This window comes from Centroberyx gerrardi, chromosome 16 (assembly GCF_048128805.1).
Source record: "Centroberyx gerrardi isolate f3 chromosome 16, fCenGer3.hap1.cur.20231027, whole genome shotgun sequence".
Taxonomy (NCBI): domain Eukaryota; kingdom Metazoa; phylum Chordata; class Actinopteri; order Beryciformes; family Berycidae; genus Centroberyx; species Centroberyx gerrardi.
In genome coordinates, this window is record NC_136012.1 from 10,290,510 (window position 1) to 10,310,861 (window position 20,352).

At 42.5% G+C, this 20,352-nt stretch overlaps 1 protein-coding gene across 4 annotated transcripts in view; it reads right to left on the reverse strand.

Annotated features, from left to right (window-relative positions):
- Positions 1–20,352, reverse strand: part of LOC139912154 (protocadherin gamma-C5) — a 76,701-nt gene that overhangs the window by 53,335 nt on the left and 3,014 nt on the right. Inside the window, exon 1 of one of the 4 annotated variants that reach the window (XM_078289078.1) lies at positions 17,886–20,270. The exons of 1 other annotated variant lie outside the window; for it this stretch is intronic. In XM_078289078.1, the coding sequence (XP_078145204.1) occupies positions 17,886–20,270 (2,385 nt within the window). Of the gene's footprint in view, positions 1–11,733; positions 14,134–14,807; positions 17,208–17,885; positions 20,271–20,352 lie in introns of those variants that run through there. 2 more of the 4 variants (XM_078289077.1, XM_078289076.1) reach the window with 2 other exon arrangements.

Consider the following 20,352-nt stretch of genomic DNA (forward strand, 5'->3'; position numbering starts at 1 on the left):
GGAAGATCAGCAAAATTTACAAAAGTTAGATAATGGAAATGACCTTGACTTGCTAAAAAAGAAGTTGATGCTTCCCCATTAAAATCCTTTTGTATTTTGGATATTATTTTAGCCTATAAGTCTAGGAGAGCTTATATTTTGTAGATATAAAGCAACACATACACACAGTGGAATTCTGGTGTACACACAAGCAAGCACACATGTGTCATTCACACTCAAGACATCCTTTTTGTTCAGCCTCATAAAGTGTAGTGTCTGTCAAGTGTAGTGTTTCAGAGACAAAATGCTGAAGTTGTAATACAGTGAGCTCTATAAATACTAGGACAGTAACTTGTTGATGTTTTGGCTCCATACACATATTGCTTAAGATGTGAAAATAGTATTTTCACATCTTAAGCATTAACAGTCTGGATTAACTGCATAGTCATTGTGTATTTTCAAAATACACAATGACTATGCAGTTAATCCAGACTGTTTCCTTTAATATTCTAACCCATATCAGATGAACTGACAAAAAATGCAGCTTTTATTTCATATGGTCCATTTTGCCAGCTCAGCCATCCTTGTGGGGGATCCCTCTTTGTTATTGCTAACATGACATTGTTGTGTCCTGCTTTGTTTTGTTTCCTTGTGTTTTTCTTTGTTTGCATACTGTATTTTCATTTCATACTATCATTTTGTCTTTTGAGGTATAGGTAGGCTCGTTAAAGCCCATTGAGACATGCTTTGTGATGAAGGCTATATAAATAAACTTCCATATTTACACATAAAAGTATTTGGCCATTGTCATTTTTTCCTATATATAGTGAAAAAAATCACTGTGCAATGACTTACAAATCTGCAGACCATAAATATCTTTTTTCCAGGTGCTCTTCCCTGCCTTTTTGTATATCACTATATTTCTATGATAACACTGAATTACTATGGTACAGTATGGAATTCAGTTATCAATTCAGCCTGAAATAATTATGCTTCTGTAATGAGAAATATGAGTTGCTTAAAGACAGGCATGAGTTACTTTAACAGTTGTTCCTCCCTTTGAGACCCTGAAATGAGGGGGACCTTGTACAAAAAGTGCTATAATGTTCATCCAATATGGCTTAAAATATCCTCAAATGAAAGCTGACAGTATAGAGTGTATTGTGTATCCTTGTGATAGTGAGTGTAAAACATAGAAACAAATCACTTATACTTTGTGTTGAAATTCCATAAGTGTATGATGTCTTCTTCAGTCTGTGATGTCAGTGTGTCAGTAATCTGTGCTAAATGCCTGTTTGCAGAATCATGAAAGTTTGCATTCTGTGTTTGATGGCATTGCTTTGAACAATTAGGATGGAGAGTATTTCTTACCTTATTTGGAGAGACAGGGATATAACAGGAGTTAGGGAGGAAACAGGAACAGCAGCAGCAGACAAGGGGAAACATGGAAGAGATAAACAAGAGAGAAAGGATGTCAGTTAGACTGGTGGTCAGCATACCGAGTCTGGCTCTGGGAAGCACAGCAACCAACATACTTACCGTCTGGATCACAACTAATAGGGTTGTAATTGTGTGTGATATTTTATGTGGGTGGATATTCATGGGTGGGTATTCATTTTGCCTGATAATACATTAATCACATCTCATGCATAGATTGTCTTGTGTCACAGAAACATTCCAGTGTGTGTGCACATAAACTGAAGGATGAAGGATAAACTATCAAAGTATCACAAAGTGACAACAATTGAGCATTATTTGACTTGTGTCTGCGTCATAGACTTTAGAGTGTATGTTAGTGATAAGATAAGTAGTATGTTCAGTGTTTCCTCTACATTCAGTGGGGGCCCATCAGTGTGTGACAATTGCCTCCACATATAAAGACAATGAAAATTCATCTGGCCTTACCGTTTAAAATAGAGCAAACAAATAAAACTGGTATGGCACAATTAGTTCATTATTTACAATAGAAATATTTAAATAAGAGATACAAACAATAAGAGGCAATGGAACTGATAGTGGGAATCAAGCTGGGTTTGAACCCAGGTCACTGAACCAAAATTACCCCCACTGCTATTACATGGGAAACACTGTATTGTATGATAAAATGAGAGAGAGAGAGAGAGAGAAAGAGAGAGAGAGAGAGAGAGAGAGAGAGAGAGAGAGAGAGAGAGAGAGAGAGTTCATTGAAACTTTCTATTGGCCCCACTGTCCATGACAGAGAGATAATTATGATGATGATGATGATGATGATGATGACCAAAACAATAGTTATAATGCCACTCAGATAAAGTAAGACAAAGAATAGGAAAGAAAGAAAGAAAGAAAATACTGAACAGATACGAGTACAAAAAAGACAGAAAGAAGACAGAAATAGAGAAAGTAAAGCTGTAGCTAGTAGGTAGAGAATGGGAGAATAACATTGCGAGAGTTACAGGTTCACTGGAGCTGCCATGCTAAAAATGTATGCATTCATGGTAATGTAAGGCACTTTGGATAAAAGCATCAACCAAATGGCTTATGTTATTTTACATTATGAGATGCAGAACAGAAAATAAGCACAGCTATCAGTCTTGCCCCTTCGAAAAATGCCAATTGCAGGGTTCCCACACTCACTTGTATATCAAATTCAAGGACGTTTCAATGACTTTCAAGGTCAATATTTGACGTCACAGAGACCTAATTTATTACTCATGATCTTGTCAATTTGAGAACTCATGGTGAAATCATTCATTTTAAAACTTTTGCTATATCAACAGAAATATCCATCCGAGGGTTTTCCCATTGATCCTAGGACGGAGATGAATGATACATTTGGGTGCTATATTTTAATAAGAAATCAAGTACTTTCAAGGCCATCCACTCATTTCCAAAGGTTTGCAAGCCATGCAGACACCCTGTGAGAGTTATGTATGGAGCAGGACCAAAATACTGCACTGCACTGCTGCACAGGGACACTACCCTCACAGCAACACCAGGGGGCCTCAAGGCGATGCCCCTGGATAAATCCATGCCTTATTAATAAGCTGCTCTGCACTGTGACCCTGTGTGTGTCACAGGGGATGTGTCTGTGTGTGTGTGTGTGTGTGTGTGTGTGTGTGTGCCAAATTCAGCTTTTCAGACAAAGCAAAGCAGTAGCTCCTACTGTAGATGTGCCTAGCTGAAATGGTGCACTGTGTGTGTTTGTGTACATGAGTAAATTACAAATAAGGACCACGATTGATTCATGATTACAGTGATACTCGAAAACACACATTACATGCATACAGCATAAAAAGGTCATCTAATGCATCCAGAGAAACACACATAACAAGGAAGCTAAAACAATGGGTACCAAAATATTGCTGTTCCTACCAAAAAACAAAAAGCAAATAACTCAGGGACAGTATCTAAATATGAGCCATCACACATCAAAGACATTGGGTTACTGGACCAGTAAAAAGCAAGCAAACAGGGCAGGGCAGGGCAGGGCAGGGCAGGGCATCCATCAGAAACAAATAGGTAGGAGTCTCCCTCCAACCCCCACCACAAACAGCTATGATCACCCACTCTCCCTCCCCTTCCCCCATCATTCTAGCCCTAGGTCTGAGGATGCTGCACCTCTCTGCCCAAAACAGGGGTGCCTCCTGCCATCTCTGTACCAACAGATGCATGGATCTATCAGACACCAGAGGCTTCATCTGCTGCTGCCCCCCTGTGGCTCAAAGAAAAGTGGTACAGTCCTGCCTATGAGTCAGCTTGTTGCTGTGGCAACACATCCCACCTCTCTTCCTGGGAGCTGGAGATGGTGGAAAAAAAGGAGAAAGGAGCTATAAAAACAGCATGGAGGAGGAGAGGGAGGAGAAAGGAAGGGAAATGATGCTGGGAAGGAGGGTCCTTGAAATTGAGATTTGTCTCACATAACTCTGTGCAATGATAATCTAATAATAATAATGATAAAAACCTTTTAGCACATGGCCATACATTGCCAGGTTACATAAATAATCTCTTGACAAATGGCTGAAAACTGGTACAGGAGAGAGCTTTGTGATGAACATGGTGATCTACATAGGCTTGAAACAACACAGTATGGTATCATGGCTTTGTATAGACAGGACAAAATGTCCTACACTAAGCAATCTCCCTCTCCCTCTCTCTCTTTCTCTATTTCTCTCTCTCTCTCTGCAGCAGAACGGCGCAGCTGGGGAGGGGGAGGGGATGCAGAAAAAGAATGAGATTAGGAGGAAAAGGGAGGACTGTATGAAACCAAGAGGTCTGATACACAGTGGCCACCCAGTCTTAGCTACAATGTTTAACTACCCAATCATCAATGACAATTTTTTACATTTATGATAACATTATAATGATTGGCACTTCTGCATATTATGATGCAATACAATAACAAAGTGTATTTAACAAATAATAAAGTGTGAATATAACCATGATAATGATATGGAAGTCTTATAATGTGATTCATTCTACACTACATGTTTACTCCCATGGAAAGCAGGGCTTAGTCCCAGGCAGTGGCTGAGTGAATTACTTGACCTGTTTTCTGATCACAGTAAAATGACCAGGGCGGGGAGTCTAAATGGTTTGACAGCTCAGGAGAAACACACACTCACACACACACACACACGCACACACATACAGATAAGCCCTGCATTGACATCCAAATTTGAGAATTTGAACTTTGAGAATGTGTTTAAAATGTGTCTCTTGTGTGTTTATGTTGAATCCAACAGAGAGGTGTGTGTGTGTGTGTGTGTGTGTGTGTGTGTGTGTGTGTGTGTGTGTGTGTGTGAGTGTTTGACACAACTCTGCAATTGCCCCACTGTTACATTGCTATAAATAATCGCTGGTGCAATCCTTTCCAGTGGATCAGCCTGTGCAGACTTCCACAGTTCCACTACTGGGACAATAACACACATGTACATAATGTCAGAATATATTGTATGTTCATAAGCAAACACACCATATACAACACATTACAGTGTATGCTTCCATGCAAGGGTGGGTACAAGTAAGTGTAGCATTTGAGTGTGCTTGCATGTATTCTCTCCAGTTTCCCTTCCCTTTCCTTCCTTAATACAATATGACATGAATCCTCATCCTGCCAGTGATTGTCTGAAGCATCAGAGTAAAGTGGGGATCTGCACTATAGCAAACAACAAAACCATCATCTCTACATGTTTGATCAAGCACTGGGTCAATACTATAGTGATACTTGAATGGTCTCCTAAGGGAAATTCAATTTTTGCTTGCCCCTCTCCATGGGGCGATCAGAGATCAGCGTCAGCTACAGAACAGCACCCCTGGTAGGTATTCAGCGTCTTGCCCAAGGACATTTCAGCAGTGTGGATGCTTGTGGAAGAGGGGCTTGAACCTGGACCAACCAGTTGAAGGATGATTTCTCTAACTACTTGGCCACCCTGTTGCCCTGTTCATATTCAGGTACTAGGTGTTAATGTTCCTTTTCTGTGTGGAACAACCAAACAAAACAATGCTACCTCCTAAAAAGCTGAACGTACACGAAGAGCACAGCTTTGACCATTCACCTCATACCTGAGGATTTACTCTCTTTAGCAAATAAATAGACATTTGTAATCAAAATACGATCCTTTCAAGTTCAATGTTCAGAGAGAGACATGCGGCAGCAAAGGCCAGCTGAAGACAGTATTATTTTCTAGAAACAGGTCTACCTGTTGAATTTTTTTCCTGTGATGTATTAGATGCTCAATGTATTGAGCTGCAGTTTATCTGCTCTGTGTGTCAGTCATACCAAAAAGTCCCATATCTCAGACATCCACCAGATGATCTGGTCCGGAAGAAGAGGATGGATTACAGTATGCACATGAAGACACCCACCCTCACACACACACACTCACCATCCCCTCCCACCTGACCACACACCCACACACCCACACACCCACACAGCGTAGATAGGATGCTGATCACCCAGTAGTGATCACTGGCCCCACTGGCACACACACACAGGCAAACAGCTGTTCACCACACGGCTTGGCTACAGAGAGAGGGAGCATAAACAACAGCTTAGGTCTGTGAGAACCAGGAGCGTATCTGGTGACAGCACTGTGGCCAGTCAAGTTCAGGAAACTGATGATTGTGGCTGTGTGTCAGATCCAAAATGGCTGCTGCTGACAGCCCCCAGGTAGGTTAGATCAATGCTGTGTGTTGGCTACAGGTTCCTATGCCAGTTGTTACTATTAAAATGACAATCAGAGATTATGCATTTCAAATGCCTCGAAAATGTGACCTTTTAACTTTCTGTATCAATTTTGTCTTGATATCTCCCATGGAAATTTGCTGGAGAGATCACTGAAATGTTACAAGGAGAGGAGAGCTTACACAACTTCAACACAGCCACAGTCATTTAACTTAAATCATCCACCAAGTGACTGGCCAGTCAATTGCCAGCATTCTGAATTATTTGAGGATGCAGATATTATGGTGTATAGTTGTGATAGTCCCAACTATGCTGCAAACACAAGAAAGTTGACCATTCAGGTAAGGGGTAGAGGGGTGCACACCTGCACGCAAAACATATAAAAAACAGGATGAACCATTCAGCGACTGGCAAAGGAGTTTCTTTGAGCTTTGACCCCCATGGAGACGCTGTGACCACCAGGATTTACGGCACTCAGTAAAATCCCTCCCTGCTAACAGGCCTGAGAACGGAGACATTGTGGTTCAAACGCAGTTGGAACAGGTAAAGCAGACACAGATGTGCTATGACACTAATGGTGATAGACTGCTTCCAGGGGATATAGTGGTTCACACAATAAAACTAGGTTTCTGCCTTGTGTTGAAGGTTTATGAACAGTTTGTCTACTGCTATTTTCACATGCACACACACACACACACACACACACACACACACACACAGACTCTACTACCCAAACACCTACCAATATGACCAGACAAGTCAGACTAGCAGATCAAATTCTTCCTCTGAAACTGGAGAAAACTTGTCAGAAATAATTACATTCAGACAAACCGTCATCAACTGCACCATATCAACATCACAATCATCATCGATATATCAAGCTACACTTAAAAATGCAGCTATATCTGCCCTTCAGACATCTAAAGACAAGTATTATTTTCACCAAATTTACAAGATAATACTGACTGGCTTTGCTACTTCCTGTATGAGTCTCCCTCTGTGACGGTTAACATTATGGGGTGCATCTGAAAGCCATGTGGAGGGTAATGTTTCCCTTGTGTTGGATGATAAACATGAAGGCTTGCGGGCAACTGGGAATGAATGACCCCTTTATGATGCTGCCTGTGGTGAGAGAAAGGGAGGGATGGATGCAAGATAGACCATATACAGCTGTCAGGGACTAAAATCAGCATCATAGACTGCTAGTAATTTGTGGGCATCTAGATTAATCTCATTGCCAGTTCAGTTTTCCTCTGTCTTCATATTCTTTCATTCATACATGTTAAGCCTATGCCCTGATTCCTTACATCCCCTTGATATTTGTGATATAAGCTATGGAGATCTCTCTTCCTTCATCTCTCCTCTTGCTTTCCACTCTTTTTTATGCTGTGATATCTCACTATGTCTCTGTCCTTTACAGTGCAGTCAATCAGTTTAGCCGTACATCTCACTCTGTTCCACACATCAGACTTCCCTTAGCCTCCTATCTCAGCAGACAAAGGGCTGCAGATCAAAATGGCTGCCGTGCATCACTAACACGAATGCTGCACAGGGATGGTGGAGACTGGGCTGGTTACCACGTGTCTCCTCCCCTCCCCCGCTGCCTCTCTCTTTCTCTCCATCACACTCCTTTCCCATCTCTTTCTCAACATCACCACTATTACTGCCTCATACTTTCAGTCTTCCACCCTCCCTTCTATTACGTTTTACACCTCTCAGTCAGTTTCATTGCCCAATTCTTTACATTTTTTTATTTTGATTTCTCTCTCATTTCTTTTCTCATGCTCTGCCTCCATCCACCCCTCTCTTTTTGTCTGTGTGCGCAGCCTAATGCCAGGAGTATAGCAGCAGCGTGCTAGGGAGGGAACTAGGTCACTGAAAAATAGTGCACTGTGTGTGTGGTTGTGTGTCTATGTGTTTGTATGCAAGAGCAATCTGCAGCAGTGCTTCAGCACAGCAGAAGCCCAGGTCTTTTTTCTTTCATTGTAACTACTCTCTTATATCAAGTTACATTTCTCCAGGTCATTACTTGTCCTCCTATAAGGCATACACTATATGTCAGTCTATGCTGAAAATGAAAGGGATCTAAAAAAAAAAAAAGGATCTAACTAAATAGACATTTGTTACTTTGGAGGTATGTACTGAACACAGATTGCCATAGTACAATGCAAGATTACTCAAACCATTACCAGCACTAGTCAGCTTCAAACATATAATTCCATATTAAAGAATGGAATTGATCTGAAATAAACATGTCAGCACATACAGTATATAGCTATATACTGTATATATAAGATATGAGAAGGACTTGGTCTCAAGCAACTTGGTTTATCTTACAAAGACAATGTAAAATAATACAGGTACAACTTGTGTACATAACCGCTGAACACAACAGTATTTTTAAAAGACACATTCTCACACTGACAGTGTTGGGGTATGTAAAGGTAAGCAAACGTGGGGAAAGTAGTGGATGCATTCTGAATACCTGAGCAAAACAGGAAGATGATGAGCACAACACTTACATCATATGTTTAATGATGTTCTCTCTTTTAAAACTGAATGACTGAAAAAGACCCGAGCAAACATTGGGTAGTTTAAATATTTTAAACTATACACAAACACATTGGCACAGGTCAGAAGGGAAATATCGAAGAAAAATGCGTTGGTAAGGGAATAGAGGTTAGAAAAAGTTCCAGTGGAGAGAGGCAGATCTCACCTCTGTGATCAAATCATCTGACCCTGTGTTTTGCCTTGGTACTGTCCTGGTGCCACTATGGTCAATGCTCAAAGTGCTCTGACTGAAGGGGCGGGCGTACTTAATATCGCTCTTCCGGGAGTCGGTAGTTCCGCACACTTCGTAATTGTACACGTGCTTCAAAGTACCAGTCCCTCCTACGTCTGCGTAAAGGGGCGGGTAATATGGAATTACAGGAAGATTCCCGCTGGATTTGTAAAATAGGCGCTCACGTCTCCACCTGTATATTTTCACTGATATAATAACCACTAAACACGTGATGAAGAGAAAGGAAACTACAGCCAAAGCCAAGACTAAGTAAAAAGTCAGGTTGTCATTGTACTCCTTGTCGTGTGTAAAGTCAGTGAACTCCGACAGCACTTCAGGGAAGCTGTCCGCCACCGCCACGTTAACATTGACTGTAGCTGAACGAGAGGGCTGTCCGTTGTCCTCCACTACAACAGTCAGCCTTTGTTTCACAGCATCTTTATCAGTGACTTGGCGGATAGTTCTTATTTCTCCATTCTGTAAGCCCACTTCAAACAGCGCCCTGTCTGTGGCTTTCTGCAGTTTATAGGAGAGCCAGGCATTCTGTCCAGAGTCCACATCAACAGCCACCACTTTAGTGACCAGATAGCCCACATCTGCTGAACGAGGCACCATTTCAGCCACCAGAGAGCCACCAGTCTGGACTGGGTACAGAACCTGAGGGGCGTTGTCGTTCTGGTCCTGGATCAGTATTTTTACAGTCACATTGCTACTGAGTGGAGGAGAGCCTCCATCCTGCGCTTTTACACGAATTTGGAACTCCTTCGTTTGCTCATAGTCAAAAGAACGCACAGCAAGTATCTCTCCACTCTCTGCATTCACTGAAAAGTAAGTCGAGGCTGAAATCCCATTCATCTGACTATCGTCAAGGAAATATGAAATGCGTGCATTGTTCCCAGAGTCTTTGTCACTAGCTTTGACAGAAAGTATCGACATTCCAGGTGAGTTATTTTCGGTGATGAAAGCAGTGAAAGATTGCTGTGAGAACAGGGGAGCATGATCATTTACGTCAGATATTCTTAAATTAATAGTTTTGTTTGTAGAATAAGGGGGAGACCCCTCATCCGTAGCAGTTATTGTTATATTATATTCCGGTACTGTTTCGCGGTCCAAAACCTCGTTAGACAATAAACTATAGAAATTGGTGGAGGATGATTTGATTTTGAAAGGTAAATCTGGACTGATGAAACACTTAACTTGGCCATTTTTACCGGAGTCCAAATCTTTTATATTGAGCATTGCTATAACAGTCTCTGGAGCCGAATCCTCTGGTATGGGATTGGAGAACGAAATTATGCTAATGATGGGTGAGTTATCATTTACGTCGATCGTGTCAATTAGCACCTTGCTTGTGTCTGTCAACCCTCCTTTGTCTGTAGCTTCGACATCAATTTCATAATGTTTGGCTTTTTCGTAATCTAACAGACCACTCACGGTCATTTCCCCGGTGTGGGGATCAACATTAAACAGAGATGATGCACTATCGGTATGCTGAGAGAACGAATACACTATCTCTCCGTTTGTTCCCTGATCAGCATCAGAGGCACTGACCCTTGAAATAACAGTGCCCCTCGACGCGTTTTCAAGCACAGTTACCCTGTAAACCGATTGGCTGAATACAGGTGCATTATCATTTGCGTCCAAAACAATGACGTTTATTTTGACAGAACCCGATTTCTGGGGATTACCACCATCATATGCTGTCAATGCTAGTTTATGTTCTTCTTGTTTTTCTCTGTCGAGTGAGCTGTGCAGAACCATTTCAATATATTTCGTTTCGTCTGGCCGAGAAACCACATTCAATTTGAAATGATCTGTAGGATTAAGTTTGTATGTTTGAAGAGTGTTCAGTGCTACGTCGGGATCTTTGGCACTCTCAAGCGAATACCGAGCCCCGGGTACGGCAGATTCACTAACCTGGAAATTCAATTCCTTCTTTGAAAAAAACGGAGCATTATCATTAATATCTATAATTTCCACATCAATTCGATGCAGCTCCATGGGATTTTCCAGTATGATCTGGAAATGCAGAGAGCAGGGAGATACTTGCTCGCACAGCTCTTCTCTGTCTATCCTTTTTGTCACTACTAAAGTCCCTTTATCTGCATTCAGACCAATGTACTCACTACCGTCCTCAGTAAATATCCGAGCCCGCCCGGATTTCAGTCTTTTAACATCCAAGCCCAGGTCCTGAACGATATTCCCTACAACCGAGCGCGTTGCCATCTCCTCGGGTATAGAATAACGGACCTGTCCTCGCGTCAATTCTGCGACACAAATGCAGAGAAGCAGGAGCGGCCATGCAATTTTTCCTGCAACACAGGAAAGAGCAGCCATCCTGGCAAAAGTCGTAAAAACGTGATGGAAAAACAACAACAACGTGTCAAAAACGGAACAAAAATTGGTCTTCAGCACGCACACGAGTGTTGTATGGGTGTCTTTGTCAGGCTATAGTTCCTATTGACATGGAGCTCTAACACGAACCAAAGAGAGAGAAAGGGAGGACTTAGGAAAAAAAAGTCTCTTTCTCCTCACACTAACGAACAGCGGCACTTAGAGACGTGAAAAGAAATTGCACGAATGCATCAAAATTTGGATCAAGGATATCATCTCGTTTTTCCTTTAATACTGTGCTAGAAACAGACAGACAGACAGACAGACAGACAGACAGAGACAGATTTCGTTGAATTATATTGGCGTCGCTGTCCATAGTACTGAAAATTAATATCGTGGAGGCGGTTACAACAGTAATTCGCTTTACGATGATAGATAAGGAGAGCAAGGCTCGGAGTCTGCTACAAATTCTAACCTCTATTGGAGAGTCTGGTTCATCCAGGATGCTCTTCTCACTCTGTATCCGCTGCATCGTCCCTGTAGAACTGGGGTCCATTATCAGCACGTTCTGACTACCGGCTCTGCCGAACTTACAGTCACTCTTTCTGGAGTCAGTCGTCCTGCACACCTCGTAATTGTACACGTGTGGGAGAGTCCCTGTCCCCAAAGTGTCTGAGTAACGTGGTGGATAATATGGAATCACCGGGAGACTGGAGTGATAGAGGATGCGAGACTGTCTCCATCTGTATATTTTCACTGATATAATAACCACTAAACACGTGATGAAGAGAAAGGAAACTACAGCCAAAGCCAAGACTAAGTAAAAAGTCAGGTTGTCATTGTACTCCTTGTCGTGTGTAAAGTCAGTGAACTCCGACAGCACTTCAGGGAAGCTGTCCGCCACCGCCACGTTAACATTGACTGTAGCTGAACGAGAGGGCTGTCCGTTGTCCTCCACTACAACAGTCAGCCTTTGTTTCACAGCATCTTTATCAGTGACTTGGCGGATAGTTCTTATTTCCCCATTCTGCAAGCCCACTTCAAACAGCGCCCTGTCTGTGGCTTTCTGCAGTTTATAGGAGAGCCAGGCATTCTGTCCAGAGTCCACATCAACAGCCACCACTTTAGTGACCAGATAGCCCACATCTGCTGAACGAGGCACCATTTCAGCCACCAGAGAGCCACCAGTCTGGACTGGGTACAGAACCTGAGGGGCGTTGTCATTCTGGTCCTGGATCAGTATTTTCACAGTCACATTGCTACTGAGTGGAGGAGAGCCTCCGTCCTGCGCTTTGACACGGAACTGGAAATCCTTGATGTGCTCGTAGTCAAAAGAGCGCACTGCATGGATGACTCCACTATCAGCACTAACGGACACATATGAGGAGACGGGCACTCCGTTAACCGAGGAGTCCTCCAGTATGTAAGAAACACGGGCATTCTGGTTCCAGTCAGCGTCTCTGGCTTTCACTGTGAATACAGAGAGGCCTGGTGTGTTGTTTTCTACAATGTAGGCCTCATATGAGCTCCTCTCAAAGACAGGCGCGTTGTCATTCACATCTGAGATCTGTAAGGTGAGAGTGACGCTGCTGGAGAGGGAGGGCACTCCCTCATCAGAGCAAGTCACACTGATATTATACTCAGAGGCTCTCTCTCTGTCCAAATCACTGTCTGTCACTAGGCTATAGAAACTGTTGGTTGAAGACTTCATTACAAATGGAATGTCATCATTTATGATGCACTGTACTTTGCCGTTATCACCCGAGTCTGCATCTTCAACATTTATCATTGTCACAACAGTATTAGTTTGAGCATCTTCCGAAATCACATTTGATTTAGACATTATATGAATATCAGGTTTATTGTCATTCATATCTAACACATCAACTATCACTTTACAAGAATCAGCTAGTCCTCCATCATCACTTGCGCGGATGTTTATCTGGAAATTCCGCGCTTTTTCAAAGTCAATATTTCCTATTAACCTAACTTCGCCACTGTTTTCATTTACCTCAAACATTCCACGGGCATAATCTAGCATACTTGAAATTGAATATGCTATTCTACCATTAGAGCCATGGTCTGCATCTGTAGCAGTAACCGTGGTTACAACTGTTCCTAAAGATGCATTTTCTCTTATGGAGGCTTTATAAATTGGCTGTGTAAAAACAGGGGCATTATCATTAGCGTCTAAAACAGTGATGAGAATCTGCATTGTTCCAGACATCTGCGGCTCGCCTCCATCTACCGCCGTCAAAACTAAAGATAGGTGTTCATTTTTCTCTCTGTCAGGAGGTTTCTCTAAGACCATTTCGACATTTTTGCTTCCATCTGCTTGATTGCGCAACTTAAGAACGAAATTGTCTGTTGGTTCAAGGACATAGGTTTGTAAACCATTTACGCCCACATCAAGATCAATTGCTCTATCCAAAATGAATTTAGCTCCACTAACAGCAGATTCGCTGATTTTGAATTTGACATCGTTCTTTTCAAAGGTTGGAGGGTTATCATTGATGTCTGTGATCTCAATAGTTACACTGTAGAATTCCATTGGATTCTCTAATATAATCTGAAAATGTAAAGCGCAAGGCGTCGTTTGTCCGCAGAGCGCCTCTCTGTCTATTCTCTCTTTGATAAGGAGGACTCCTCTTTCTCTGTTGAGCTCGATGTATTCTGCACTGTCTCGAGTAAAAATTCGAGCTTTACCCGATTTCAGTCTAATTACATTTAAACCTAAATCCTGTGCTATGTTCCCAACTAAAGAGCCTTTCACCATTTCCTCAGGAATGGAATAGCTGACCTGCCCGAGCACCGAGCTGAGAGAGAGAACCGAGATAAACAACAGTACTTGCCGTCTCATTGTTCTGTCCGACATCGTCTATATAAGTCCTTATATAAACCTTATGCTCCTTTCGGACATTTATCTTCCGCAAGTTTCAGTCAAGAAAGGTTTTTATAACATATTCCCCAACACGAAGAAAGGTTGCCCTGTCCCGTTTGTCCATATTTAGTGTTTTCTGAAATCCGGATAGTGTGCTTTGCGTCTGTCGCTTTCTTTCTGTAATATACCGAGGTGATGGGAGGTACTAGTACAAGTCTGCTGTAAAACTGACACATACTGGCCAACAGCGGCCCTCTGAGTTAACAATACAAAATTACATGGGAAATGCGCACAAAAAATTAGATGCCTGAGTAAATTAACCGTGCTGTGAAAGGTCTGTAGTTATTGGTGATTATACAGGGTAGAAATGAACTCAAAGCAACTACATTTGTCAAATGGAAATTATGAATTAAGAATCTTTGAAGTAAAAAAATAAAGAAGATAACTTTATGGATGAAATTAACGTGAAATTATAACATATTTCATATTAAGACGCTTTACCTATACCATTTAAAGACGCTAACAAGAAAACATCTGAGGGAAAGAGAGATAGATTTGATTACCCACTTTATACTGTCGCTATCCTTGGTGCTGAAAATGTGGTAGCAAGCGAAAGAAAGCGAATACGTCTATTTTTAACTGGGAACAGATAGCCAGCGAGGTCTAACCTCTATAGGAGAGTCTGGTTCATCCAGGATGCTCTTCTCACTCTGTATCCGCTGCATCGTCCCTGTAGAACTGGGGTCCATTATCAGCACGTTCTGACTACCGGCTCTGCCGAACTTACAGTCACTCTTTCTGGAGTCAGTCGTCCTGCACACCTCGTAATTGTACACGTGTGGGAGAGTCCCTGTCCCCAAAGTGTCTGAGTAACGTGGTGGATAATATGGAATCACCGGGAGACTGGAGTGATAGAGGACGCGAGACTGTCTCCATCTGTATATTTTCACTGATATAATAACCACTAAACACGTGATAAAGAGAAAGGAAACTACAGCCAAAGCCAAGACTAAGTAAAAAGTCAGGTTGTCATTGTATTCCTTGTCGTGTGTAAAGTCAGTGAACTCCGAGAGCACTTCAGGGAAGCTGTCCGCCACCGCCACGTTAACATTGACTGCAGCTGAACGAGAGGGCTGTCCGTTGTCCTCCACTACAACAGTCAGCCTTTGTTTCACAGCATCTTTATCAGTGACTTGGCGGATAGTTCTTATTTCCCCATTCTGTAAGCCCACTTCAAACAGCGCCCTGTCTGTGGCTTTCTGCAGTTTATAGGAGAGCCAGGCATTCTGTCCAGAGTCCACATCAACAGCCACCACTTTAGTGACCAGATAGCCCACATCTGCTGAACGAGGCACCATTTCAGCCACCAGAGAGCCACCAGTCTGGACTGGGTACAGAACCTGAGGGGCGTTGTCGTTCTGGTCCTGGATCAGTATTTTCACAGTCACATTGCTACTGAGTGGAGGAGAGCCTCCATCCTGCGCTTTGACTCGGAACTGGAAATCCTTGATGTGCTCGTAGTCAAAAGAGCGCACTGCATGGATGACTCCACTATCAGCACTAACGGACACATATGAGGAGACGGGCACTCCGTTAACCGAGGAGTCCTCCAGTATGTAAGAAACACGGGCATTCTGGTTCCAGTCAGCGTCTCTGGCTTTCATTGTGAATACAGAGAGGCCTGGTGTGTTGTTTTCTACAATGTAGGCCTCATATGAGCTCCTCTCAAAGACAGGCGCGTTGTCATTCACATCTGAGATCTGTAAGGTGAGAGTGACGCTGCTGGAGAGGGAGGGCACTCCCTCATCAGAGCAAGTCACACTGATATTATACTCAGAGGCTCTCTCTCTGTCCAAATCACTGTCTGTGACAAGGCTATAGAAATTGTTCGATGAAGACTTCATCACAAAAGGAATATTGTCATTAATGCTGCACTGCACTTTGCCGTTTTCACCCGAATCTGTATCTTCAACATTTATCATTGTCACGACAGTGTTGGTTTTGGCGTCTTCCGAAATCACATTTGATTTAGACATTATATGAATATTAGGTTTATTGTCATTCATATCTAAGACATCGACTATCACTTTACATGAACCGGTTAGTCCCCCATCATCACTTGCGCGGATGTTTATCTGAAAATTTCGTGACTTTTCATAGTCAATATTTCCCATTAATCTAACCTCGCCACTTTCCTCATTTACTTCAAACATTCCACGGGCATAATCTAGCATACTTGTAATTGAATATGTTATTCTACCATTAGAGCCATCATCAGCATCTGTTGCAGTAACTGACAATACAACTGTTCCTACTGGGGCATTTTCTTTAATGGAGGCTTTATAAATTGGCTGTGTAAAAACAGGGGCATTATCATTAGCGTCTAAAACTGTGATGAGAATCTGCATTGTTCCAGACATCTGCGGCTCGCCTCCATCTACCGCCGTCAAAACTAAAGCGAGGTGTTCATTTTTCTCCCTATCCAGGGGTGTATGCAAGACCATCTCAACATTTTTACTACCATCTACTTGATTATTCATTTTGAGGGAAAAATTGTCCGTTGGTTTTAGGACAAAGGTTTTCAAATTATTCTCGCCCACGTCAAGATCAGTCGCCCTGTCTAAAATGAATGTCGCACCAGTTACAGCTGACTCGCTGATTTTAAACTGAACATCGCTCGCTTCAAAGGATGGAGGGTTATCATTGATGTCTGTGATCTCAACAGTTATACTGTAAAATTCCATTGGATTCTCTAATATAATCTGAAAATGTAAAGCGCAAGGCGTCGTTTGTCCGCAGAGCGCCTCTCTGTCTATTCTCTCTTTGATAAGGAGGACTCCTCTTTCTCTGTTGAGATCGATGTATTCTGCACTGTCTAGAGTAAAAATGCGAGCTTTGCCTGATTTTAGTCTTTTCACATCTAAACCTAAATCCTGTGCTATGTTACCGACTAAAGAGCCTTTCGCCATTTCCTCAGGAATAGAGTAGCTGACCTGCCCGAGCACCGAGCTGAGAGACAGGACCGAGATAAACAGCAGTACTTGCCACCTCATTGTGCTGCCCGACATTTTCTGTAAGTAAGTCCTTATATCAGCCTTGTACTCCTTTTGGATATTTGTCTTTCGCAAGTTTTCAGTCAAAATAGTTTCTTAACACACATTCCCCAACACGAAGAAAGTATGCGCTGTCCCGTGTCTCAGTATTTAGTGTTCTCTAGAATCCAGACTGTGTGCTTTGCGTCTGTGTCTTTCTTTCTCTAATATATCGAGATGATGGGAGGTACTACTACAAGTCTGCTGTACTACAGACACATACTGGGCAACAGCGGCCCTCTGAGTTCATAACACAAAATTACATGTGAAATGCGCACAACAAATTGAGATGCCTAAATAAATTATCAAAGTTGTGAATAATCACATATTGATGCTTACAGAGAGTGACAGTGAACTACAGGCGACTAGATGTCAAAGAGAACAACTGCACAAATGGAGAATTTGAATTTAAAACGAGGGGGAAAAAACAAATTGAAGAGTAAATTAATGTGAAATTCTAAAAAACTGTCATGAACTTGAAAAGCTTTACCCGTGTTATTTCATTACAAGAAAGAAAATGAGGGAAAGGGAGTTTTGATTTTCAAATTTCATATTGTTGTCACTATCCTTGGTAGTGAAAATGAGGAGACAAGCGGTAAAAAGGATTAAGTAACTCGATTTTCAACTAGGAACAGATAGCCAACGCGGTCTAACCTCTACAGGAGAGTCTGGTTCATCCAGGATGCTCTTCTCACTCTGTATCCGCTGCATCGTCCCTGAAGAACTGGGGTCCATTATCAGCACGTTCTGACTACCGGCTCTGCCGAACTTACAGTCACTCTTTCTGGAGTCAGTCGTCCTGCACACCTCGTAATTGTACACGTGTGGGAGAGTCCCTGTCCCCAAAGTGTCTGAGTAACGTGGTGGATAATATGGAATCACCGGGAGACTGGAGTGATAGAGGATGCGAGACTGTCTCCATCTGTATATTTTCACTGATATAATAACCACTAAACACGTGATGAAGAGAAAGGAAACGACAGCCAAAGCCAATACTAAGTAAAAAGTCAGGTTGTCATTGTACTCCTTGTCGTGTGTAAAGTCAGTGAACTCCGACAGCACTTCAGGGAAGCTGTCCGCCACCGCCACGTTAACATTGACTGTAGCTGAACGAGAGGGCTGCCCGTTGTCCTCCACTACAACAGTCAGCCTTTGTTTCACAGCATCTTTATCAGTGACTTGGCGGATAGTTCTTATTTCCCCATTCTGTAAGCCCACTTCAAACAGCGCCCTGTCTGTGGCTTTCTGCAGTTTATAGGAGAGCCAGGCATTCTGTCCAGAGTCCACATCAACAGCCACCACTTTAGTGACCAGATAGCCCACATCTGCTGAACGAGGCACCATTTCAGCCACCAGAGAGCCACCAGTCTGGACTGGGTACAGAACCTGAGGGGCATTGTCGTTCTGGTCCTGGATCAGTATTTTCACAGTCACATTGCTACTGAGTGGAGGAGAGCCTCCATCCTGCGCTTTTACGCGAAATTGGAAATCCTTGATCTGCTCGTAGTCAAAAGAGCGCACTGCATGGATGACTCCACTATCAGCACTAACGGACACATATGAGGAGACGGGCACTCCGTTAACCGAGGAGTCCTCCAGTATGTAAGAAACACGGGCATTCTGGTTCCAGTCAGCATCTCTGGCTTTCACTGTGAATATAGAGAGGCCTGGTGTGTTGTTTTCTACAATGTAGGCCTCATATGAGCTCCTCTCGAAGACAGGCGCGTTGTCATTCACATCTGAGATCTGTAAGGTGAGAGTGACGCTGCTGGAGAGGGAGGGCACTCCCTCATCAGAACAAGTCACAGTAATATTGTACTCAGACGCTCTCTCTCGGTCCAAATCACTGTCTGTCACTAGGCTATAGAAATTATTTGATGTCGACTTCAATAGGAAAGGGATATCATCATATATGGAACACCGGACTTTACCATTTTCACCTGAGTCTGGGTCCTGGATGTTAATCATTGTCACGACAGTGTTGGGGTTTGCATTTTCTGATATAATATTTGATTTAGACATGATTTTAATAGTTGGCTCATTATCATTAACATCGATGATATCGACTATCACTTTACATGAATCTGTTAGTCCTCCGTTATCACTTGCGCGTAAATTGACCTGAAAATGTCGTTTCTTTTCGTAATCAATATGTCCAATCAATGTAACTTCGCCACTCTCTTCATTTACCTCAAACATATGTCTGACCTCATCTAAAGTATTCGTGATTGAATAAGTTATTTTACAATTTGAGCCATGGTCAGCATCTGATGCACTAACCGTAGTCACTACTGTGCCTTTCGCTGCATTTTCAGTCACAGTAGCTTTGTATACCGGCTGTGTAAAAACAGGGGCATTGTCATTGACATCTAGCACTGTAATGAGAATCTGCATTGTTCCTGACATTTGGGGCTCTCCTCCATCTACGGCCGTTAAAACTAATGACATAAACTCATTTTTTTCTCTGTCAAGAGGTTTTTGTAAGATCATTTCCACATTTTTTGTCCCGTCTGCTTGGTTGTGCAATTTAAGTATGAAATTATCAGTTGGCTTAAGTAGGTAATTTTGGAGACTATTAGTACCGACATCTAAATCCATTGCTCTTTCTAAATCAAATTTTGCTCCGACAACTGCAGATTCGCTGATTTTGAATTTAATTTCGCCTTTCTCAAAAGATGGTGGATTATCGTTAATGTCTGTAATTTCAACTGTTACACTGTAGAATTCCATGGGATTCTCTAATATAATCTGAAAATGCAAAGCACAAGGCGTCGTCTCACCGCATAACGCCTCTCTGTCTATTCTCTCTTTGATAAGGAGGACTCCTCTTTCGTTATTCAACTCGATGTATTCTCTGCTATCGCCAGAATAGACACGAGCTTTACCTGACTTTAGTCTTTTTACATCTAAACCTAAATCCTGTGCAGTGTTGCCGACTACAGAGCCTGTCGCCATTTCCTCAGGAATGGAGTAGCTGACCTGCCCGAACACTGAGCTGAGAGAAAGGACCGAGATAAACAACAGTACTTGCCGTCTCATTGTTCGAAATTTTCTCAGCAAGAGCAATCAACAAACTGGTCAGACTCCGTCAGAAAAAAACCCCCGCCAGGCATCAAAACCG